This window comes from Charadrius vociferus, unplaced genomic scaffold (assembly GCF_000708025.1).
Source record: "Charadrius vociferus isolate BGI_N301 unplaced genomic scaffold, ASM70802v2 scaffold1897, whole genome shotgun sequence".
In the NCBI taxonomy this organism is placed as follows: Eukaryota; Metazoa; Chordata; class Aves; order Charadriiformes; family Charadriidae; genus Charadrius; species Charadrius vociferus.
The window spans coordinates 92,348-111,825 of NW_009649367.1; the positions used below are offsets into that span (position 1 = coordinate 92,348).

General features: G+C 50.6%; 1 protein-coding gene across 1 annotated transcript in view; it reads left to right on the forward strand.

Moving 5' to 3' along the window:
- The window catches only part of ACSF3 (acyl-CoA synthetase family member 3), a 65,622-nt gene that overhangs the window by 22,880 nt on the left and 23,264 nt on the right, over positions 1–19,478 (forward strand). Inside the window, exon 6 of the mRNA XM_009889484.1 lies at positions 11,127–11,253. Within this exon, the coding sequence (XP_009887786.1) occupies positions 11,127–11,253 (127 nt within the window). The remainder of the gene's footprint in view (positions 1–11,126; positions 11,254–19,478) is intronic.

The following is a 19,478-nucleotide window of genomic DNA, read 5'->3' on the forward strand; positions in this document are numbered from 1 at the left end:
AATGAGTCTACGGAGCCAGGGCTGGTCCGGTCTGCGGCGGGGGCACGGGGCTGTGCTGTGGGGCAGCCGTGCCCAGCGGCACAGAGGGCTAAGAGCGAGCACGGTGGGGCAGATTTGGTGGGATGCTGAGCACCCTGGTTGGAGTTGGGCTCCAAACAGTCTCTTCTCACCAGCTTCTTGGCTCCCGCGAGCAGGTGATCTTTGTGCCGGGGGTTAGACGCATTGTCAGGGCAATCTGTGAGGCGTTCACACCTTGGCTCCGCTGTGCAGAAACCCTCCTGACTGCGAGCGGAAAGAGCGCCTGCCTTTGCCAAGGAAATTATTTGCTTAGCTGTACAGAACCTCGCAAGGTCACCGCCTTCCCCGCTCGCATTGGGCTGAGGTTTCTATCTTCTGCTCCTTCTTGACAACAGAAAATAACAGACTTTCTCTGAGCTGTTTCTTCCCCGCTAACACTGTCTCTCCCATTAGATGTTGGCGGATCGCGCTGTTTCCTTTCACGTTGTCACCCTTTGGACATGTTTGCGTGTCCTGCCACAGTGAGATGCAAACAGGAGCTTGGCGGCATCGCGGCGGTGGGAGAGGAAGGCGTGTGGGTGGTGGGAGCGAGGAGGTGGGGAGCGTTTCTGCTTTGCCATCCGGTAACTGCCTGAGCTTGCAGCAGGGGACTGCTGTAATTTGCAAAGCTGGTTTCTGGCACACCCTGAAGATCAATAATCTACTTAGCTGAAAGTTTGCTGGATCTCTGTTCTTCCCTTCATTTTCTCCCATGCCTTGATTAGAGTGCTGGATTCCTTTCGCGCACATACTCCAGCCCTCCGATCTCCTTGCAGCTCTCATGAGCCTTGTGCTCCATTGCATCCAGTTTGCTCAGGTTTTCTAGCTGACTCTTGTGTTGATTCCTTGCTCGTTGTTGCTGCACCTCGGGCTGTGAGCTGGTTTCCTGAACTGATGTGGAGCCACGTGCGATCAGGCTGTTGGCCGTGCCCTGCCTGAAGCTGCACCACCACTGCCAACACCAAAACAAGGTGTTCCAGCCTGATGAGATCCACTCACTGCACGATCCGTTCCCAGCCGAGGATGCTTTCATAGAATCGTTATGGCTGGAAAAGACCTTTAAGATCATCAAGTCCAACTGTTATCTAACGCTACCGGGCCCACTTCTAAACCATGTCCCTGAGCAGCAAAACTTTGCAACATGGTGTGGGACAGGGCCACCTGCGGTGGAGCAGCATGGGCAGAAGGTGACACTCCCCAGCAGAATCACAGGGGTTGTACCCTGACACAGTGTCCCCCACCTCCTCCCTGCGCAGGAGTGCGGTGGTGCGGAGCATGGTCCCCTGGAGAGACGCTGCCCATTGAGTGTTTGGAGAAGTTCTCCTCCTCCAGTACATCCATGGGAAGCAGAGGTGTGGAAGTGGACATCAGGGGACAGCAGCAGCTTTACCTGCTTTGGGCCATCCCATCTATTGCTCCTGTAGTCACTCACATCCGAAGCAGTTCCTAAACATTTAACCTGCCTTAAGTGGCTGCCTGTTGAGCTCGTTTGATCCTATAGGAACAGCCTGGGTGTTGGTGTAGGGGAAGCTGTCAGCGCTCCTCCTAACCCACGGCCCCGGATGCTTTTTCTCCTGGTCTTTTTTCCCCTTAACTTTTTGGCAGCCTGGGGATCTCGCTCTCCCCACGCCTGGCTCCGGCGCACAGGAAAGGGTTACAGCTTTCCAGCGCCGAATGTTTCAGTTTGCTTTGTTCAGTGCGATGCATATTTCATACGCTTAGCTTCCCAGCTGGCAGAGGCCTGGAAACCCTGCGAGCTGTCGGGTATTGTCTCTCCCCTTCTTTATTTGTTTGTTTGTTGGTTGGTAGGTTTTTGGGTTTTCGTTTTTGTTGGATTTTTGGGTTTTTTTTTTTTTTTTTTTCCTTTTCCAAATTGCTCGCTCGCACGAAAGCCAAACCCCAGTCCCTGACAATAGGGGTCTATCAATAGATAAATGGTTTCACAGCTGTATCTAATGCAGTGCTCTAGCCAGGGCTTTTATGGCGAGTAATTTTCTCGTGATGAGGCTGCGAAGGGAGCCGTGCGGGACGTATGGATTGCAGGAGCTGGCAGCAGGAGGACGCTGCAGCCATGGGCTTTTCTCCCCCCCAAAAAGGTTGTAATTATCTTGTTGTTTATCCATATGCAAGCTGTCGTCCTGGACGGGAACCGGCTCGGCTGCGGCCATCCCTCCCAAAAGCCACCAGCATCTCCTGGCCCCTCCTCCTCATTCCCCCCATGTCTCTGCCATCTGCTAGCAGCTTGCTGCTGGTTTCCAGCACCTCCTCTGGGCTGCAGGCACTGGGGGCAGCTGGCACTACCACCCTTTGTTAAGGCCAGAGGTCTTGGCCGTTGATGCCCCTGCGGAGGGGACCAGGAGTAGCTCCACCTCACTCATCTTCATCCCAGATCTCCGGAGAAACGGTGGGGGAGTTCTCAGTCACCACCGAGCTGCCAGGATTGTCTTGGAGGCTTCCTCCAAGGTCTAGGCACCCCCGTGGCTGCTTCCCATGGGTGGTATGCCATGAGTGGGGGTAGGTGCCACGGACTTTGGTACTTGGCACCTCTGTGGGCCGGGTCCCATATGGAGGTGCTGCTGCGTGTGCACCTCTTAAGTGGTGTCTCCTTATCTCATCCATTCAGGTAATTGGAAATGGCTGGTGTGAGTGTACCTGGCTCTTCTCCTGCGTGTAGCTCCTGAGGTTAGAGATAGGCATGTGCTAGCCGTGACTGGCGTTCCTGAAAATGGACAGGTACAGACATGCCTGTGGGGATGTGACCACCTGGCCCAGGGAGTCCTGTCTCTGGACTTGTTTGTTTCTTTCCTATCCTGATCAGACCTTAGCCTAAAAGTTAGTTCTTTGTCCTCAGTGCTACTACACTTTCAGAACGTCTCTCCTGCCAACAGTACAATTTTTCATCTGTTTTCTTGTCCCTGCAGCATCTCATCTTCATGTACTGGTACCTCCCATAAGTCTCTCGATGGTGAACTTTACCTCCAGTATCCCAGTTCCGTCTCCCATCAGCAGCTTGTCGCTGTATGGTGCTGAAGCCTCGTAGGATGCCTTCACCAGGACAGAAAGTCACTGATTCAGGGTCGAACTGTTACTTGGGACTTGGGGTGAAATTCAAGTTGAGCTATGGAGAGCCAAAGGCTGACTGATGAGGCTGGCTGGCTGCCATAGGGGCTCATGGGATGCTTTGAGCTTCATCTCCTCCACCTCACGAATCTTGCCCTCAACCCCGTGATCTCTATCATCAGTAGCCATCTCCTGGGCAGGCAGAGTGGGGAGTACATTGTTGAAGGCAGCCTGGATCAGATATACTGCCTTTCTTCTGTCTGGAACATCAGTCCTCAGGTTTTCTGGCATGATCCATCTTTGGTAAATTCACACAGCGTTTTTTCTTCTCATTTTCCATTTGCCTCCACTTCTTCCAAAAACTCCTTCCAAAGCCCTCTCAGCGTTGGACTCTGCAGTTGTGTATATTCCAGTTACGATTTCTGTTTCGCCATGTTCCTCTCGTCTCCTCAGTAACCTGTTTTGTCTCCTGCCCAAGTAACTCAAGTTTCTCCGCTTTGATGCCCAGGCTGCATTCATTACTGTACAAACATTTTAGCTGCTTCTCGTCGATCACATGCAGCTCCTTAGTCAACTCGGTCTGTAATTGCATTCTCATATGTACTTATATCTCCTCTGATTTATTTTTTTTTTATTTTTGGCCATAGGTGTGCTTTATTTCTTCCTGGTAGTAAAAGTGGAGGCAGATATTATGTTAGCATCATGTCCCCCTGTTTCTTAGTTGAAAACTTTTCTTATCACAGGAGCAGCCTTGATTCCAGAGGACTATTTCCTTGCACAGTCAAATTGAATCCATCTGTTAAGAAGAACCTTCTTTCCACCAGTGTTTCCTTTGAGCTAACCATCGTCATAGCACCTCAGCCTTTGTCGTAGCACCCCCAAAATCTTTATCAATCTCTTTATTATTGTTTTATGTTTTCATTCCTCCTTGTTAGGGGGAGGAAGAGTTGGGTTGTGTGTCCTTGGTCCCCTTCAGCAGGCTGGCAGTCTTGGTTCTCCCAACATGAGGGACAAGCGGTGGATTCCTCTCTTGTCCCACCATGGCTGGTATTTGGTCTTCAGCCCTTTTCTGTATCCTTGTCTGTGCCAAGGAGAGTTTGGAAGACCCGGGTGTTCATGTTTAGTACTATGAGGCATGGGATGAAAGCAGGTCTCCTGCCAACACAGTCGCTGGTGCCTGTTTCTACTTGATTTTTACAACTTCACACCTGAGTCCTTCTGAGTTGTGGGTTCAGCTCGCATGCGTACAACCTACCTCCTTCTCCCATGATAGGCTTGTTGGAGCTCTGTCGGGTTGTGGAGGCTGTTGCTTCTGTAGGACACCTTGGAGATATTTGCCAAAGAGCCCTGGTTGTGGTGGTGAAGATGCAGAAGCAGACACCAGAAGAAGAAGGGACAGTCTCTGCCCCAGAGTGCTTCCAGCCAAAGGGAGGAGGCACCGGCTGCTGCAGCATGGTTTAGCACAAGGAAGCAATTAGAGGTTCTAGGGCAGTGCGATCGTCTGTAGTCACAGCACATCACAGCCTCCCTGACCTCGACTTTTAAGTGAGGCTTATGAAAAATGAACTGAAGGTGGGCTGCTAATTGAATCCTTGCCTGGTCCTCTGCCTGCCCCCGAGCACAAAATCGGAGCAGGCGTTGCGAGGGCACGTCAGGAGCCTTTCTCTAATGAAGAAAGCTGAGAGAGTGGGAAGATGTGCTGACATCTCGCCTCGTTTATTATCTTCTGAAGCCTGCAAACAAGAGGGATGAGAACAGCAGCGTGGAGAGCTGTTGGCGTTTCTGGAATAGTGTTACACGTCTAATTTATGGTGTTAATATAGATCAAGAAGTTTTGGGTCCGTGGACCAACTGCGGGGAGGAGTGACCTTTCTCAAACTTTGGTTGTTGTCTGTGGTTCTTTTGGGATCATCTGGAGTTAATCAGTCTGGTAACTTTTAAAAATCAGTATTGTTAAAAATATATACAGTCACTTTTGTTTTCAGTGGAACAACATTTGCTGTAAGTAGACGGTTGAGTTTTTTGAAAATAAGTTTCAGTGTTCCAGTTCCACTGTGTACCAGTGTTGCTTTTAAATTTATAACCCTCCAAAATGAAAAGTAAATTGATCGTGTTATTCCCAGCCCTTTTATAAAAGTTAACATTGCAAAAACAGATGTGAAATGTGGCCTTGTAGATTACAGTCTGGGCTTGGGGTTTTTTGGTTGATTTTTTTTTCTCTTTCTCTGTGCTGTGTCCCTGAGGAGCAGAAATCTGCCTTTTTCCAGCAGAAGGAAAATTGTTCTGTGTCTAAATTGCCTCCTGCTTGCCTTCTGCAGGATGCTGCAGGACACGGAGCTCAGAAGAACGATAATGCTTTTACAAAAATACGCAACTTAGCGGGGAATTTTTAATTATGAATGTGCATGAGAGTTCAGATTGCCTGGGAATTTGGTAATGCTCTAGCAAACCTCACACCTCTAGGACATCCATTCAAATACGTCTCAGAGAGACAGTGATTAAAAGGCACTATCAAGTGGATTATTGGTCTCCAGCTTCCTTTTAGGAGGCAGGTGAGCATGTCCTCATCTCTCTTGTCACCCACCACACCAGGACTGGATGTAGCATGATCCCATGGTCTGGAAGAACAGGGTCTGAGCAGAGCCTGGAGCTCCTGTGCTTTCTCCGGGTTGGTGGGACCTGAGCTGTTGGATGCCGTGTTGTGACAAGGCTTTGCTGTATCGTAGCGCTCTCCGGGCCACCGAAATCTTGAAGTGGTGAGTGAGTGGTGTCATGAGGGGCAGGGAGCGTGTCTGGAAGCGCTGGTGGCAGGTAAGCTTCTGCAGCAGTGTGGTAGTGAGCGTGGCAGGGCATCTGTGTGCCACAACTTGACCCTGGGGTGCAGGAGGGGAAGGTGAGGCAGTTCTTCAGGCTTCGTTATGTTATTTTCTGTGCTCTGGTATGTTTAAAAAAAAAAAAAAAACACCAAAAAAACCCCCAAACCAGGAAAAAGTTACTAGTCTGTGAGATCTGCTAAAAGGGCTCCATCACTTCCATAAACCTCACACATATAAATTATTGTCTTCTATTAGTCACTTAAAAGGCTGGGTTGCTTAATTATTTTGATCACACTAATCACTTATTTAAAAGGTGGGGAAAAATGCCAAGCACTTCCAAGCTGAGCAGCACAGTGGGGCTGTGGCAGAGGAGGCAGAGCTGCAGAAACATTTTCTTCCTCCCCCACAAATGTGAATGCTTTTGCTTTTCTTGGTTGTATCAGTGATGGTGCCCATCCCGTGCCCGTCCTGGGCTGTTCTCTTCTGCTCTGGCAGTGGTGGTGGCTGCTCGGAGCCCTGCGTGGTGGGAGCTGCGGGAGTGGGGTTGACTGTAGGGAACTGATTCTTTGTGGAGCCAGGACTGCAAAGGAGTTGGAAAGCAGGCTGTGGCTGGGAAGGAGCGTGGAAGAGGGAGTGGGGACCCAGGGATAGAAGTGTAAGTGGGGAAGAGTAAAAGGGAAATGATACGAGATCTTCAGGCCCTTGCACTGCCCTCCTCCCTGCCCCACTTCACCCCATCCCGGAAAACCGCTCATCTGCAAATGCACTGCCTCGCACTTCTGGGGCACAAGTGTTGCAAGGTCACTTTTAAGGTCCCTCCTGAGGGAAGATGCTCTGATCTGCAGCCTTTGGTACTCACCCAGGGACAGGGGTTCAGATTATCATTTGGGGGGGGGGGGGGCAGGGGGAAGGAGAGATCTGGTAGAAGTTAAATGTGTCCCCCTAAAACCTATTGTTTGCAACCTGAAGAAGGTGTTTGGTTTTTTCCTAAAAGCTTGTCTGGTTTCCTCCCAATCCTATCAGCCCAATAACGAGTTATTACCTCCCCTTACAAGCCTCGCCTTCCAGCTTTCACTCTGTGTCTTCCACATGTTTCTGCTTAGGAATCCGCTATGCCTCCTCTGCTTCCCAGCGAAAGACATGCCGCTCTGAGCCTACCTCCATAAAAGCCCCTAATTCCATTAAAGTCCATTACAAGCTCCTCTCCCGCAGTTCCCGGAGGAGCGCGGGGCAGCGCATATCAGAGACCGCAAGAAAACAAATGGCCACTTTGAACAAATCCCAGGGCCGCTTGCCAAGCGGGGATTCCCAGCTATTTACAAACCGTCCTCGCTTCCTCCCTAATAAAGAGGTAAAATGGAAGCAGGGAAAATATGCATTTTATAATCGCCCAGATTTAGCCCTTCAAAGGATTTATTACAACCTTTTATTTTCATGCGTGGAAAATGTAATCTTATCTAGTATGCCGGCTGGCCCAGCTCAACTCACCGAATCAGTTTTACAGCAAAAAGCTATCAAACAGCAACCTTCAGGGGCGTGCTGTGCCTGGGTGTTAAAGTTGCTCGAATGCATTAAAGCAGTTGAAACGTGCATTGAAATATGGCACTAGGAGAGGAGGATATCGGTGCAATTAGCAATCTGATGCTTTCAGCAGCTGCTTGCAGCGTCGATCCAGTGTATCAACAACGGGTGCCGCTGAGATTTGACGGAGAAAAGAAACGAACACACTAGCCACACTGCTGCCACAAAACCCCCGCTTTCAAAGTGGGTTAGCAGCCAGCTAGCTTGGTGTACGTGGGATTTTAGCAGGGATCAGATGGAAGGGATTGTAGGAGATAAATGCCTTGAACCTTGAATTCTAATTTATGCTGTTTGGAAGCAGGAGAAGCTGCTGGCGCTGGGGTGGTTTGTGTCCCCTCTGCTACGCTGGGGAGCAGTGCCAGTGACATTCGGAGTTCAGCAAGCGAAATCCTATTAAGATAACGTCACGGCCTTTCTGTTTTACTGTTTGCAAGCCAGCCATAACATCATTAAATTACACAACAGGGAGGTGCCTGCTGCCAAGGAGCTCTGCTCGAGATAAGATGTGGGTTGAGTCGCTGCCAAAATTTGAGTTGACATGACAAGAAATTTGGAGCTGGTTCAAGGCTTGATTCACGCAAGACATCGCAGCGCACAGGTAAACACTGTGCAGGATTGGTCCCCGGGGCAGCTCTGCTGCTCTGAGCCGGGACACGGTGCGGGTTGTGCAGGTGGGGCAGTATCTGGCACTGCCGGCTGGCACCATGCAGCACAGGGCTCAGCCGGGCAGGCTGGGACTGAAGACATTTGTAGTAGCCAAATTTACACCCGTTCTTGCGTTCAGTGCTGACAAGCAGAAGACAAAATCTGGCAGGATCTGTAGATGAAGCTCAGGCAGCTGTTTACAGGTCCTCACCGTCTTTACCTCCACCATCCCCTCCCCAGCCCTTTCGGGAGAGTCGGAGGCAGCCCAATGGCTGAAGGGATTGACTTTGGAGGCTCACACTAGTAATTAAAATGCCTGTAATGTAAGAGCAATTTCGATAGTCTGTTATCTGTAGCTGAGATGGGGCAGATGAGATCCAGCAGGGTTTGCCAGGAGGTGAGCGGGGTGGAGTTGCCCCCTAGGAGGAGAAGTGCTGCTGGCAGGGTTTTAAGGGCTGTTACCCCATGGACAAAACTGGAGCTGGGAACACTGGGAGCACGGGGGTGCACAGGGAAATTGCTTGTTTTGTGATGCCACAACTGGACCAGCAGGAAAAGGATTTAGAAGAAAGAGCTGCATTGTAAAACTACATGCAGCTTCTGTGACAGCACTAAAACCCTGCCCTGCTGGTCCCTCTGCATCACCCACCACATCCCTGCCATGCGTGCCCACGCAGGCTTTGTGCCTCTTGCCCTTTTACTGCTGCGGGTTTGGAGGTTTGGTGCTGGGCTGTGGGGGACCTCAGGTTTCTCTGTGCTGTCCTGCTTGTGGATCGTCTGGTCCTCAGGCTCCCTCTTTCAGATCCCCAGGGGAGAACTCACCCAGCACCACCCTCACCTTGCCATCGCTCAGCTAAACTCCCATCATCGGCATTAAGGATCTTTTTCTCCTGCTGCATCTTCCAGGCAGTGGAGATGATGCACAGCAAGGGCTCTGGGGCTCAGCCCAGCCCGTGGCACATGGAGGCATTTAGGTGATTCTGTAGAAGTGCCTGGGCTGTATGTGCGGAGCGCCCCGTGTCACCCCATCCTCCAAGACAGGACTTCAGGAAGAAATAACTTAAAACAAAAATTGTGCCTTAAAAGCATCTTCCTAAGCGTTTTCCATTAAAGAAACTTTGTTTCCATCAAAGGCTGCACAGACACACGAAGCCTGCCCTGCTCTGGGATTCTGCCTGGCGCTCTAGTTCTGCTATTGCTGCTTGCCCTTGTGGCTGTGTTTTTGGCACTGATGACTTTTGGGGTCCCCGATGTATCTTGTCGGTGTTGCAGCTGCTCAGGTACAAAGCGGCTCAGAGTTCCTGTTGCCAGGATGTTCTCTGCAAGGGGCTGGAGCAGTGTGTACAAGCACATCTCATAGCGACATCCTATCCCAGCAGTGGCTTTGCACATCTTCCCTGCAAAGGACTTCGGGTTAACACAGTCTTACGAGCGATGTGACGTTTGTGCTTCTCTAGCGCCTCATCTCTTAGCTTGCCTGCATTCTTATAATTACAGAGCGATGTATGTGCAGGGGAGATGAGATACCGTGCCATGTCAGGCAAGTCTGTGACCTTCCTGCGATTCTCCAGTTTCCATAACAGCAGGATATTTGTTTTGTTGCCATAGAAAACCTGCCCGTGCAGGTTTGCAGGGTACCGAGTTGTCACTACAACCGTTACCTTCCAGTGAGCCTGAAAGGAGCCGTGTGTCCCCGAGAACAAATCAGATGGTGTTTCCTGCCACCTTCTCAGGAAAAAAACAAACAAACCAAAAAAAAAAAAGTGTTAGATTGACAGTTTTGGAAAGCAAAGTTTTCTATCTATCAACAGAGCAGACAGCAGCATGGCCCAGTCTTTGGGAGTGCATCGTCCCCTGCTTCCCCCTGCCTGGCAGCGGCTGCCCTCCTGGCTGCAGCGGGCGGGAGGATGGTCCTCATCCCTGAGGACACTGCAAATCTAGTACGTCTAGGGTGAGCGGTGGTTGTGCCTTCAACACCAGACCAGGATCTGATCTCCCAGCTGCTGTGGGACAGTGGTCTGTGTTTCCCTTCCCCAGGGAGGGCAGGGCTTGGCCACTGCCAGCCCGGTGACAGGTTGCTGCAAGTGCCGAGCGGTGCAGCTGGTGGCCGGCGTGCCCTACATCTGCCATTTCCAAGGCTGAGCCATCTACTCACCCTTTCAGCTGGCTGCTGTCACTGCGAGATAAAAAGGCCTCGAGAGCAGCAGCACTCTGGGGACAGGACACGGAGTTGTCAGGGATGTGTGGGTCTTTCAGGACACAGCTTCTGTGACCCGCTTTCATCCATCCCCCGAGAGGCTCAGCCATGGGGAAAGGCAGTCTCGCCCAAGAGAGACAGGAGAGGGGCTCCATGAGCAGGTGGGTGCCTGGAGACTGCAAAGCACGACACACTGTCTCTGCTGATGCACCCCCAGCATCCCACTCCCTGGATGGTGCTGAGGCTCTGGGGGCAGCAACTGGGAATTGGGAGGGTTCCTAAATGGTTTCCTGGGGGAGAACCTGACCCTAACAGAGGCTGATGAGTGCTATGGTGGGAGCGAGGTGCAGACAACTGTTGTGGAGCCAGTCTGCATCAGGCCATCCAGGGGTCAGAAATGACCATCCCTTTCCCAAACGTATTTCATGACCAGCTGTGTGCACGTGAGACCTCTCCTCTCCTTTGCCAGCAGCTTGTCAGCCTGCCTAGACTGTGGTTCCAGGATGGCAGTTCTCATCTTCATATAACACATATATATATATTTTCAGTGCTTTTGAATATTGAAGGCACTTAGGGGAGCCCTTCCACCTGAGGAAAGAGGTCCTGCAGGTGGGCAGCCTGCAGCTGAGGTTGGTAAAGGCTGGGAGGGTGCACAGCACGGGTCTTGCTTGTACCGCACCACGTTGCTTAGCAAGCCGTGGCGCTGGGGGACAGGCGGTGGAGGCGATGTGGCTGATCCCCAGGATGCATTCACTGTGTGCTTGTCCTAGGTGACACCGGGTCTCGAGGGCCAGGAAGGGGAATTGCTCGTGAAGGGACCCTCCGTCTTCCGTGAGTACTGGAACAGACCCAGAGAAACAGCAGATGCCTTCACGCCCGACGGCTGGTTCAAAACAGGTACTGCGATGGCTTCCCTGGCTGCTGGGGGGTGTTTGGAGATGGGGAGGGTTGCATCCTGGCTGGAGGTACGGGCTGGACATACTTCCAAACACTGGGCTCGAGGAGGGACTTCGCTTGCGTTGGCCATAATTCATCAGCTGAGTGATGGGATGTGTTTGGGGTTCTTGCTTGTAAGCATAATATACTGGTGCTTAATGTTTTCTGGGGACTTAAACTTTGCAGATGGGTGGGATTTAGCTTATCTTAGATGTGGACCATGTCAGTGGAAAACCCTCACGAGGTTCCGAGGCGCTGGATCCGTCCTGCTGCCCCTCTTGCCACCGGCGTGGTGTATGTGGGGGAGTTTGCTCTCCTGGTGATGGCGGAGTGTTTAAAGACAAGGTGTGTAGGGTTGAAGCCATAAGCACGGGCAGTGTGGCCACATGGGGTGGGCTGGAGTCATGGGCTTGGCCGCCAGCGTCGTATGGGAGCTTTTCAAGGAACTGTCATTTGTCAGTCAGAAAATACTAATTGATGGAAAGCTGAACTTTCTGGGGAAAAATCACAGCGGGTGTCTTCAGTGTCGGAGCAGTTTGGGAAGGGGTTTTGAAATTGCCGGAACATTTTTTAAAAGTGAAAAGTCCGAGTCTTCCAAATAAAGAGACTTTTTAATTTGAAACAAAGGCTTATTTTATTTTTACATGATACGTTGCGGAAACGCAAAAGACATGGTTCTTTTTCTGGGTTTTCTAAGGTTTTACCTTTCCCTTTCAACTAAGAGAAATGTTTCTGAAACATGCAATGTTTTCAGGGATGGGAATACCTCTGGTATTTGCTTCTGTCAAATCAAATTTCACCAGAAGATAATACCCTAATAATAATAATACCTATTACAGGTGGGTCCTTTGTGCACCTTGGTAGGTTTTATCAAATATTTGCAAAAAGAAAAAAAGATCCAGTTTTCCTGTGATAGCAGCGAGTGCCGTTGGGACTGTCCCTACCTGAAGCTGCTGTGGCTGAGATGGCAAGTTCTCAGATGAGAACCCTTACAGCTAATCCTGCCCATCACGTGGGTTAACAAATTCAAGAGGGTACCAGGCTGAAGACCCTTCCCAAATGGAATAGATGTGACAGGCCATGAATAAGTTATGTGCTTCAAATTACACCTCCCTCTCTGCGCGTGGCGAGCGCTCAGAGACCTCCCCGGTCAGAGGTTCCTGTCCCCCGGCGCTGTTCTGCAATGTAGATTAAATACTAAACCAGCCGCAGGACGGGTTGGCGGGCTCTGACCCCGACTGCCGGTTGGTATCTCGGGTGCCGGCCCTGCCGCTGGCCGGGAGCTGTTGGGGCAGTGGGGCAGATACAGGCAGCACGTTTGTCTGCCTGCACCCAGCCCGACCGCCGTGTAATCTTGCCAGTGCAGCCGGGCGGGATGGCTCATTTCTGCCTGACCTTAATGTAGATGCAGCTCTGACTTTCCCATTCCCCTCTTTTACTGTGTGTTAGCAGTGCCATTGAGTCAGGAGTCAGGCTGGATTTCTGATGCCTTCTGTGTAATCTTATTTATTTACGGTTCTTGAAGAAGCTGTGATTTATTGTTATTGTTATCCCGAAGCAGACGTGGAGCTACCCTGCCAGCAGTGTCACCACGGGTCCCCATCCCGAGCGGGTACCGCAGGCTGGGACTGGAGCATCATCAGGCGATGTGCAGGGTGCGGGGCAATCAGCTTTAAAAATTTTTTTAGTCAACACTCCTGATGAATATTTCAGATGCAAAGGAATAGCATGCATTAATTATTGCAAAGAGATGTCTTTAGGAGAAAATGATTTTGAAATTCAGTTTAATTTCATTGTAATGCGCTGCAAACAGGAAGGGAGTATGTGTGTTTAATTGGCTCTCGGGGGTAAGGCCGGGAAGATGGCATGCCTTTGTCACAGGCCATTAGTGATACAGACTGCATAATGAGAGAGTACAATCAGCTCACAGCTGCCGGCTCCTACGGGGAGAGAATGATATTAAATAGAAATCAGTATAAATTAAACTTAACCCTTTCACTAGCTGAGCAAAACTCACAGCTAGAAATAAGGGGCCTGGGTGGGGGGGAGAGCGGAGACAGGCGTGAGGGGTTCGGACTGGGTCAGGGGGTGCCTGGCCAAACCCCCAGCGGCAGACCCCCGGCCAGGCTGCCTCCCTGATGTACCCCACAGCTGCCTCGGGAGGACAGCAGGCTTTTAACTCTCTTCCCCATCCCATTCCCCCACTCTTTGCCTTTCTTTCCTTTCGTTCGTCTCCTGGCCGCTTGCTTCCTCTCTCACGGATGTCAGATTGATGGGGCTATGTTTTTCCCAAGCTACATTTAGCTGGTGGTGCCGTGAGTGAGCCCCATCGCTCCTTGCTTGCCCTGCTAGCCCCCCATGGCAGTGACAGCCTTCGGAGATCATTCAGAGATGGCAAATGTCCCTGTGGTGGTAAAAAAAAACACTTCAGGGAACTGAGGAGGTTGTGTCCCATCATAGCGACTGGGATCTGGAGGGTGAATTATCCCCATTAAGCAGCGGTGGGTAACTTTGGAGTGGAGACCATACTGGCAGAATCCAAAAAAGGCAAAGCCTGGCCGCTGCTGGGCTATAACCTGCTCTATCTGCCATTTGTAGGTCATATAGGTCAGTGTTTTAAAGGTGAGGCTGTGTGTGTGCGCGCACAGTGCTCCTGAAACCCAGGCGATGGTATTTCTGACACTGCGCTAGTGTTCCTCTCACTGTCGCACCCTCATGTGGGTCCCCACCAAGTGACCTACAGGACATCTAAAGTGGATGATAGTGTGATTCCAGGTGGTGGCCAAGTCCCGCACAGACATGGGGAATGTGCACTCATCTGCAGCAGGGAGGAGGTTTGGAGAGCAGGGAGGAGGTTTGGAGAGGGTAAACTTGAAGACAGTGCAGGTTCCTGCTCAGCTGTCATTGTTGATGGCCATCCGAAAAACCAGCAGGTCAGCAAATGAAGAGTAATTACTGTAAGGGGAAGCCCAGCGTGTTGCTCGTGCTGCACCTCATTGGGAGACCATCCCTGGAAGGACACTGCTCTGGGGTGGCACTGCATGGAGATGGGGCACGCAGGGAGGGGTGTCCCACGGTTGGCAGTCACCGTGCTATCAGACAGAAGGTGGTGTGATGTCTCCGTGTGCTGAGTACTGAACACAGGCTCTGTGCATACCTTCCTGCTGCATTGCTGCCGTCCCACGAGGTGCCATGTCCCACTGGCTTTGCTAAGTATCATCAGCTCGGGGCTCTAGCAGGGTATCCATCCTCAGGGTTGACACACACAAAGCCAAGAGTCACTGGAGCTCGTTCCCTCCTTTGGTTTTGTGATCGGAGTACATCTGGAAGTGCTGCACAGGGCTTGTGTGCTCTGAGTGCCAGTTCCCTTCCTTACCTGCCCGCAGGGGGAGGGATGATGCTCAAACCTCGCAAGGTGCCTGCTGAAGTGTTCCGTCGGATCCTTTTCTGGGCTGCTTCCTGCAATGCAAGGCTCGCAAAGGAATCTTTAGTTTTTAAGTCTTTCCTGGCTGCAGGTCATTTATTTCCCCAGTACCTTCCTCAGGCCAGTTCTGTCTTTCTGGTTGCTGTTCCTGTAAATTGAGTTATCATGGGGTTTTTTTTCAGGAAGTATAGGAACCAAAAAAAGAGTCAACACTTAGTGGCAGCAGTCATTTTCCTTTCTGCTTGACAGCTCCTTATTAAAATCCCCTTTTCTCCCATGAAACTGTCTTCCCTGAGAAAACAACCTCATGTTGAGCATTGGGGGTGCTTATTCCCTCCATGACAGGAGACAAGAAATAGCGATGCAGATTGTGGCCACCAGCACTCTCTCCAGAGCGTGCTCCTCCAGCTCCCTGCTCTGTTTCTAGGGAAATCTCGGAAAGACCAGGTGTTTAGTGCAACAACTGCAAACCTGTGTTTTCTCCTCCCAGGACGAGATGCAGACACCGTGTACGTGCTGTGCGGGAAGCCTTCGCAGGCATCCCTCTGCAAACGTGCCCGTTTTGTGCTTCCAGTTAGAGAAGGAACAAGTACGTGTATGTGAGGGTTATGGGGAAAAAAAAGCAGACAAAGAGGCATGACGCTGCAGTGACTTTTTGATGTATTCAAGATCGTGGCTCTTTTGAGAAGCATCTGAACTCGTGGTGTCGCGTAGGTGATTTACTGTTGCTCCCGTCCTCTTTATTCCCTCTGATTTGCACCGTTGTCTCCCTATCTCTCCATCTTGCTCATTTCCATCTGAGTGAATTTGATTATTTTTATTGTATTAACGCTGTTGACAGAGCTGCTTAGATCAAAGTCCCCTCCAGCCATTTCCAGGGAGACTGCTGGGTATCCACCTGCTGTCATACATCCAAGCGGCACCAAGCCCTCGGAGACCGAGACAAACCCAAAGGAAAAATGCCTACGGCCGTCTGTCTCCTGTCGCTGTGATACCTTCCCAGCTGTCCTGTGCCCCAACAGGTGAGAGGCAATCTCCAAGCACGCTCACATGCCACTGAGCAGGAAGGATGGAAGAAAGAAGTAAGGAAGGAAGAAAATTTTTGCAGTGAGGATGGTGAAACGCTGGCACAGGTTGCCCAGAGAGGTGGTAGATACCCCATCCCTGGAAACATTCAAGGGCAGGTTGGATGGGGCTCTGAGCAACCTGATCGAGTTGAAGATGTCCCTGGTCACTGCAGGGGGGTTGGACTAGATGACCTTTAAAGGTCCTTTCCAACCCAAACTCTTCTATGATTCTATGAGCAACTGCCGAGCAAACCCCGGGAGGTGGAGGAAAGTGGCAGACAAACACCGGTTTCTCTGGTCATCCCACTCCCTGATCTTTATTCATCCATCCCAGCGATGCTCATGTCGCTCAGGCTCTGGCACTGTCAGATTGTGTTATCTCTGCCCAGGAGGCAGCGATCGTCAGGCAGCGAGCGGCTTTGGAGGCGTGAGGAAGGGGACAGAGGGTTTGGGGGTGTGATGGAGTTGCACAGCGCGCTCCCTGTTTGCCTGCATGTTTTCCTGCCTGCCCAGGGGCAGGCAGGGTGCTTTCTCCGGAGGAATCTGGCAATACAGCGGTGTGCACAGGGGGAGTGATACGATCAGAAAGCAGACTTCTCCCCAAGGGAAGGCCGGCTTCCATTCACATTTGCCCATACATCCAGAAAATTAGAATCTGGTGTATTCAGGGAGATTTATTTTCAATTACAGGTTAAGGCTGAGACATGAAATAGCACCGGGTTTGAAAGTAGTGCATAAATCGTCCAACAAATCCATGTATCTCAGCTCCATATAATAAGATTTTATTGATTGCTATATTGTATCTGTCAGAATAAAACTCTCTTAATGCATGCATCAGGATGGAGAAGATAGAAAGCTTGTTGGTAGTAGAATCTGATTCAAGAATCAATGCACTTTGATTAATATGTTGTTAAGAAAGTAAGAGTTATTTAACTTGTTTGATGCACATTTCAAAATGATGACTCATATCTTTTAAGTTTCTTTCTCTAAGCTGCATTTAAAAAAACAACCATGTAGCTGTTTTTCACATTGCTAAGTCCTGGTTTATCACTGAATTTTTGCTAGATCCTTTTACGCAGGTCACAAAACCCCCAGTCTCCCGTTAACAATAATTCCTATGGCCCAAAAAACTTCCCAGAAGCCGTTGTAGAATGTTTAGAAGAAAAGGAGAATGGGGTGGACCTGCTATCTCTGTATTCCTTCTGGATGTTCTGCAGCGAAAGAGGGAAAAAAAAAAAAAAAAAAAAAAAAAGATTTTCCAAGGAAAAAAAAAAAAAAGAAGTTAATCTGGAATAAGACATCATCAGGAGAAATGAGAAGCACCCATCAGTTCTGGCAGGCTTTCAGATGCTGCCAAGCTTGGGCAGTCGGCAGCACGCTGTGCATCTGTCTGTGGTTGCTGAATGAACATGCCGTTCTCTCGGCTCAGGCCTTTCCACTCTGATCTACAAACTCGGGCACCAAGGATAAGCCTTGGCGTAGCTGGGAGCATCCTGCTCAGCACTGCAGTTCCCAGGTTGTTCCAGAAATGGGAACTGCTTTTCCTGCAGCCGTGAATCCCCAGTCAAGGGACGAAGCCCAGTGACTCTGTCAGACTGGTTTCAGGGACCTCCTGGTGTCCATCTGTCCTCTTCAGACTGAGCTCTCCACTCCATAGCTGGGTAGTTCTGCTGGCGCCAGCTGCAGATCCGTGCCATTCCCAGCCCCAGCTCTTTGATTGCCACCCCACTACTTCTGATGGAAAAGGCAAAGCAGCCTGCAGTTTTCCAGTGTAGAGAAATCTGGTGTTTGTAGGGAACATCCTGGGCCGGTCATCCTTGGCCAGACACAACCCATTCCTCCTCTCGGGGTGGTCTCCAAGGAGAAGGGGCAGAAGTAGCAAGCGGTGCACACCCCGTCCCTCCGGCATAGGCTTTTTCCCTGGGACTTGTGTGTCCCCAGAGACAAGCAGGTGTTTCCCTGCCAGGGGAATTGCTTACATTCATGGGTATAGCACCTGAAACAGAAAACACTTTAGCCTGATCAAGGCAGATTATAAATAGAAATGCATCTAATTAGCATCCTAATCTGCAGGTTTTCTGTTTGTTTGCAGCGTCTTTCCTAGTCACAAATCCAGTTAATGCAAATTCTATTTTTAAAGAAACGATTCCTTAATTATAATGTGTTGCAGATGATGTGATTTACCGGTTTGGTAAGCCCACCGGATGAAGCGTTGGCTCCCTCCGAGGCTGGCCTGGAGGAGCTTCTCTTTGAGTCTGTCACAGCCTAAGCTCGTGAGTCGGGCAGGATGGCAGCGCTCGCCTGCTGCCTTTGCTGGCGGCTGAGAACTTGGACCCGCATCCCCCCAAATGGAAGGACACCCAAGAAAACGCCAAGCACGCCCCAGACACAGCTCCGTGTGCTGCTTTAGGAAGGATATCCCGCTGGATCTTTGTGGGACGGGAAGAGAGGCTGCGCGCACCTCCTGGGCAGCCTCCCTGGTGAAGCCACACCGCTGGGCTCGTGTTTCCACTCAGCCCTCATTTAAGAGGTATTTCGAGAAGTAAAAACATAAAGATAGCACGGTGTCTAGTATATCAGCCGTGTGTAAAGATTCCTTTATAATCTCCAAATGTTCCTTATACACGTGCACTTCTAACACTGGGGAGAGAGAATTCACTTTTTCTCCTTCCTGCTTCAGTATTTATTCTTTCTCCTTGAGGAGACAATATTGCCAGGTTTGCCCGATGGCTGGAAGTCTTAGAGTCATCAGGATGTAGCGGAATGAAACCCGTGTGTTTCCTTGACTGTTAGCGAGACTGATGTTTTCAGCAGTTCAGAGAGTGACTTGGGATTTTTGTAGCTGTAAATGAGAGCAGCTTTTGGCACAGTGTTTGTTTACTCTCTACAAAGCTCTGCTGTAGTTGTATCAAACATCTTGGATGCCAACCCTTTACTTGTTGGAGAACCTCTGCTACGCGGGGTCCGGTTTTCAGAGGCGTGGACCAATTGCACCCCAGCTGAAAGTTGGTGGGAACAGCAGGCACCCACATCTCCAAAATCCAGGCTGTTCCTTCTCAGTCTCTAGTTGCTTTTACCTTTCAAGCCGTGCTACGGCAGCGCTGCTCTTCCAGCCTGAAGGGAGAGGGGCTCATTCTGGCTCTGACTGTCGGGAGTGACAGGGATCAGTGCAAGGAATCCTGGCTGCAGCTCCAGCTGGTTTACCATGTAGAGACATCAAGATGAGCTCTGCAAGCCTGTCAGAAGATCCAGCAGGGGAATCGCAAGCCGGCAAGTGGGTTCAGAGGGGTAGTGCAGGATTGAGCTCAGGGTGTGGTAAAGAAATGGGCTGAACAATTGTCTTTCTCATGGCACTTAGCAGAGCCCATTGGATCATTGGCAAGGCTTTCTTTCAAGTGGCTACTTACTGCTATATAAATAGCACATCTCCTCCAGTGCAGAATTAGAGAAGCCGTAGTGTAAGGTCAGTATCAAATCATCTGAGTGAGATCCCTGAGCAGTCGTGCAGAGGACAGGACCGTGGTCCCATCACATGCACTGTCAAAGCGTGTATTGTCATGAGTACGGCTGGAACGCGGCCCCAGGGATTTTCACTGGTCCGTGGTCATGGTTCAGGTGCTGTGAAGACTTAGTGTTTGTTGTGTCTTTACTGTCACTGATTGCCCCGTGACCACAGGGCTTTGGAATGCCCCTTC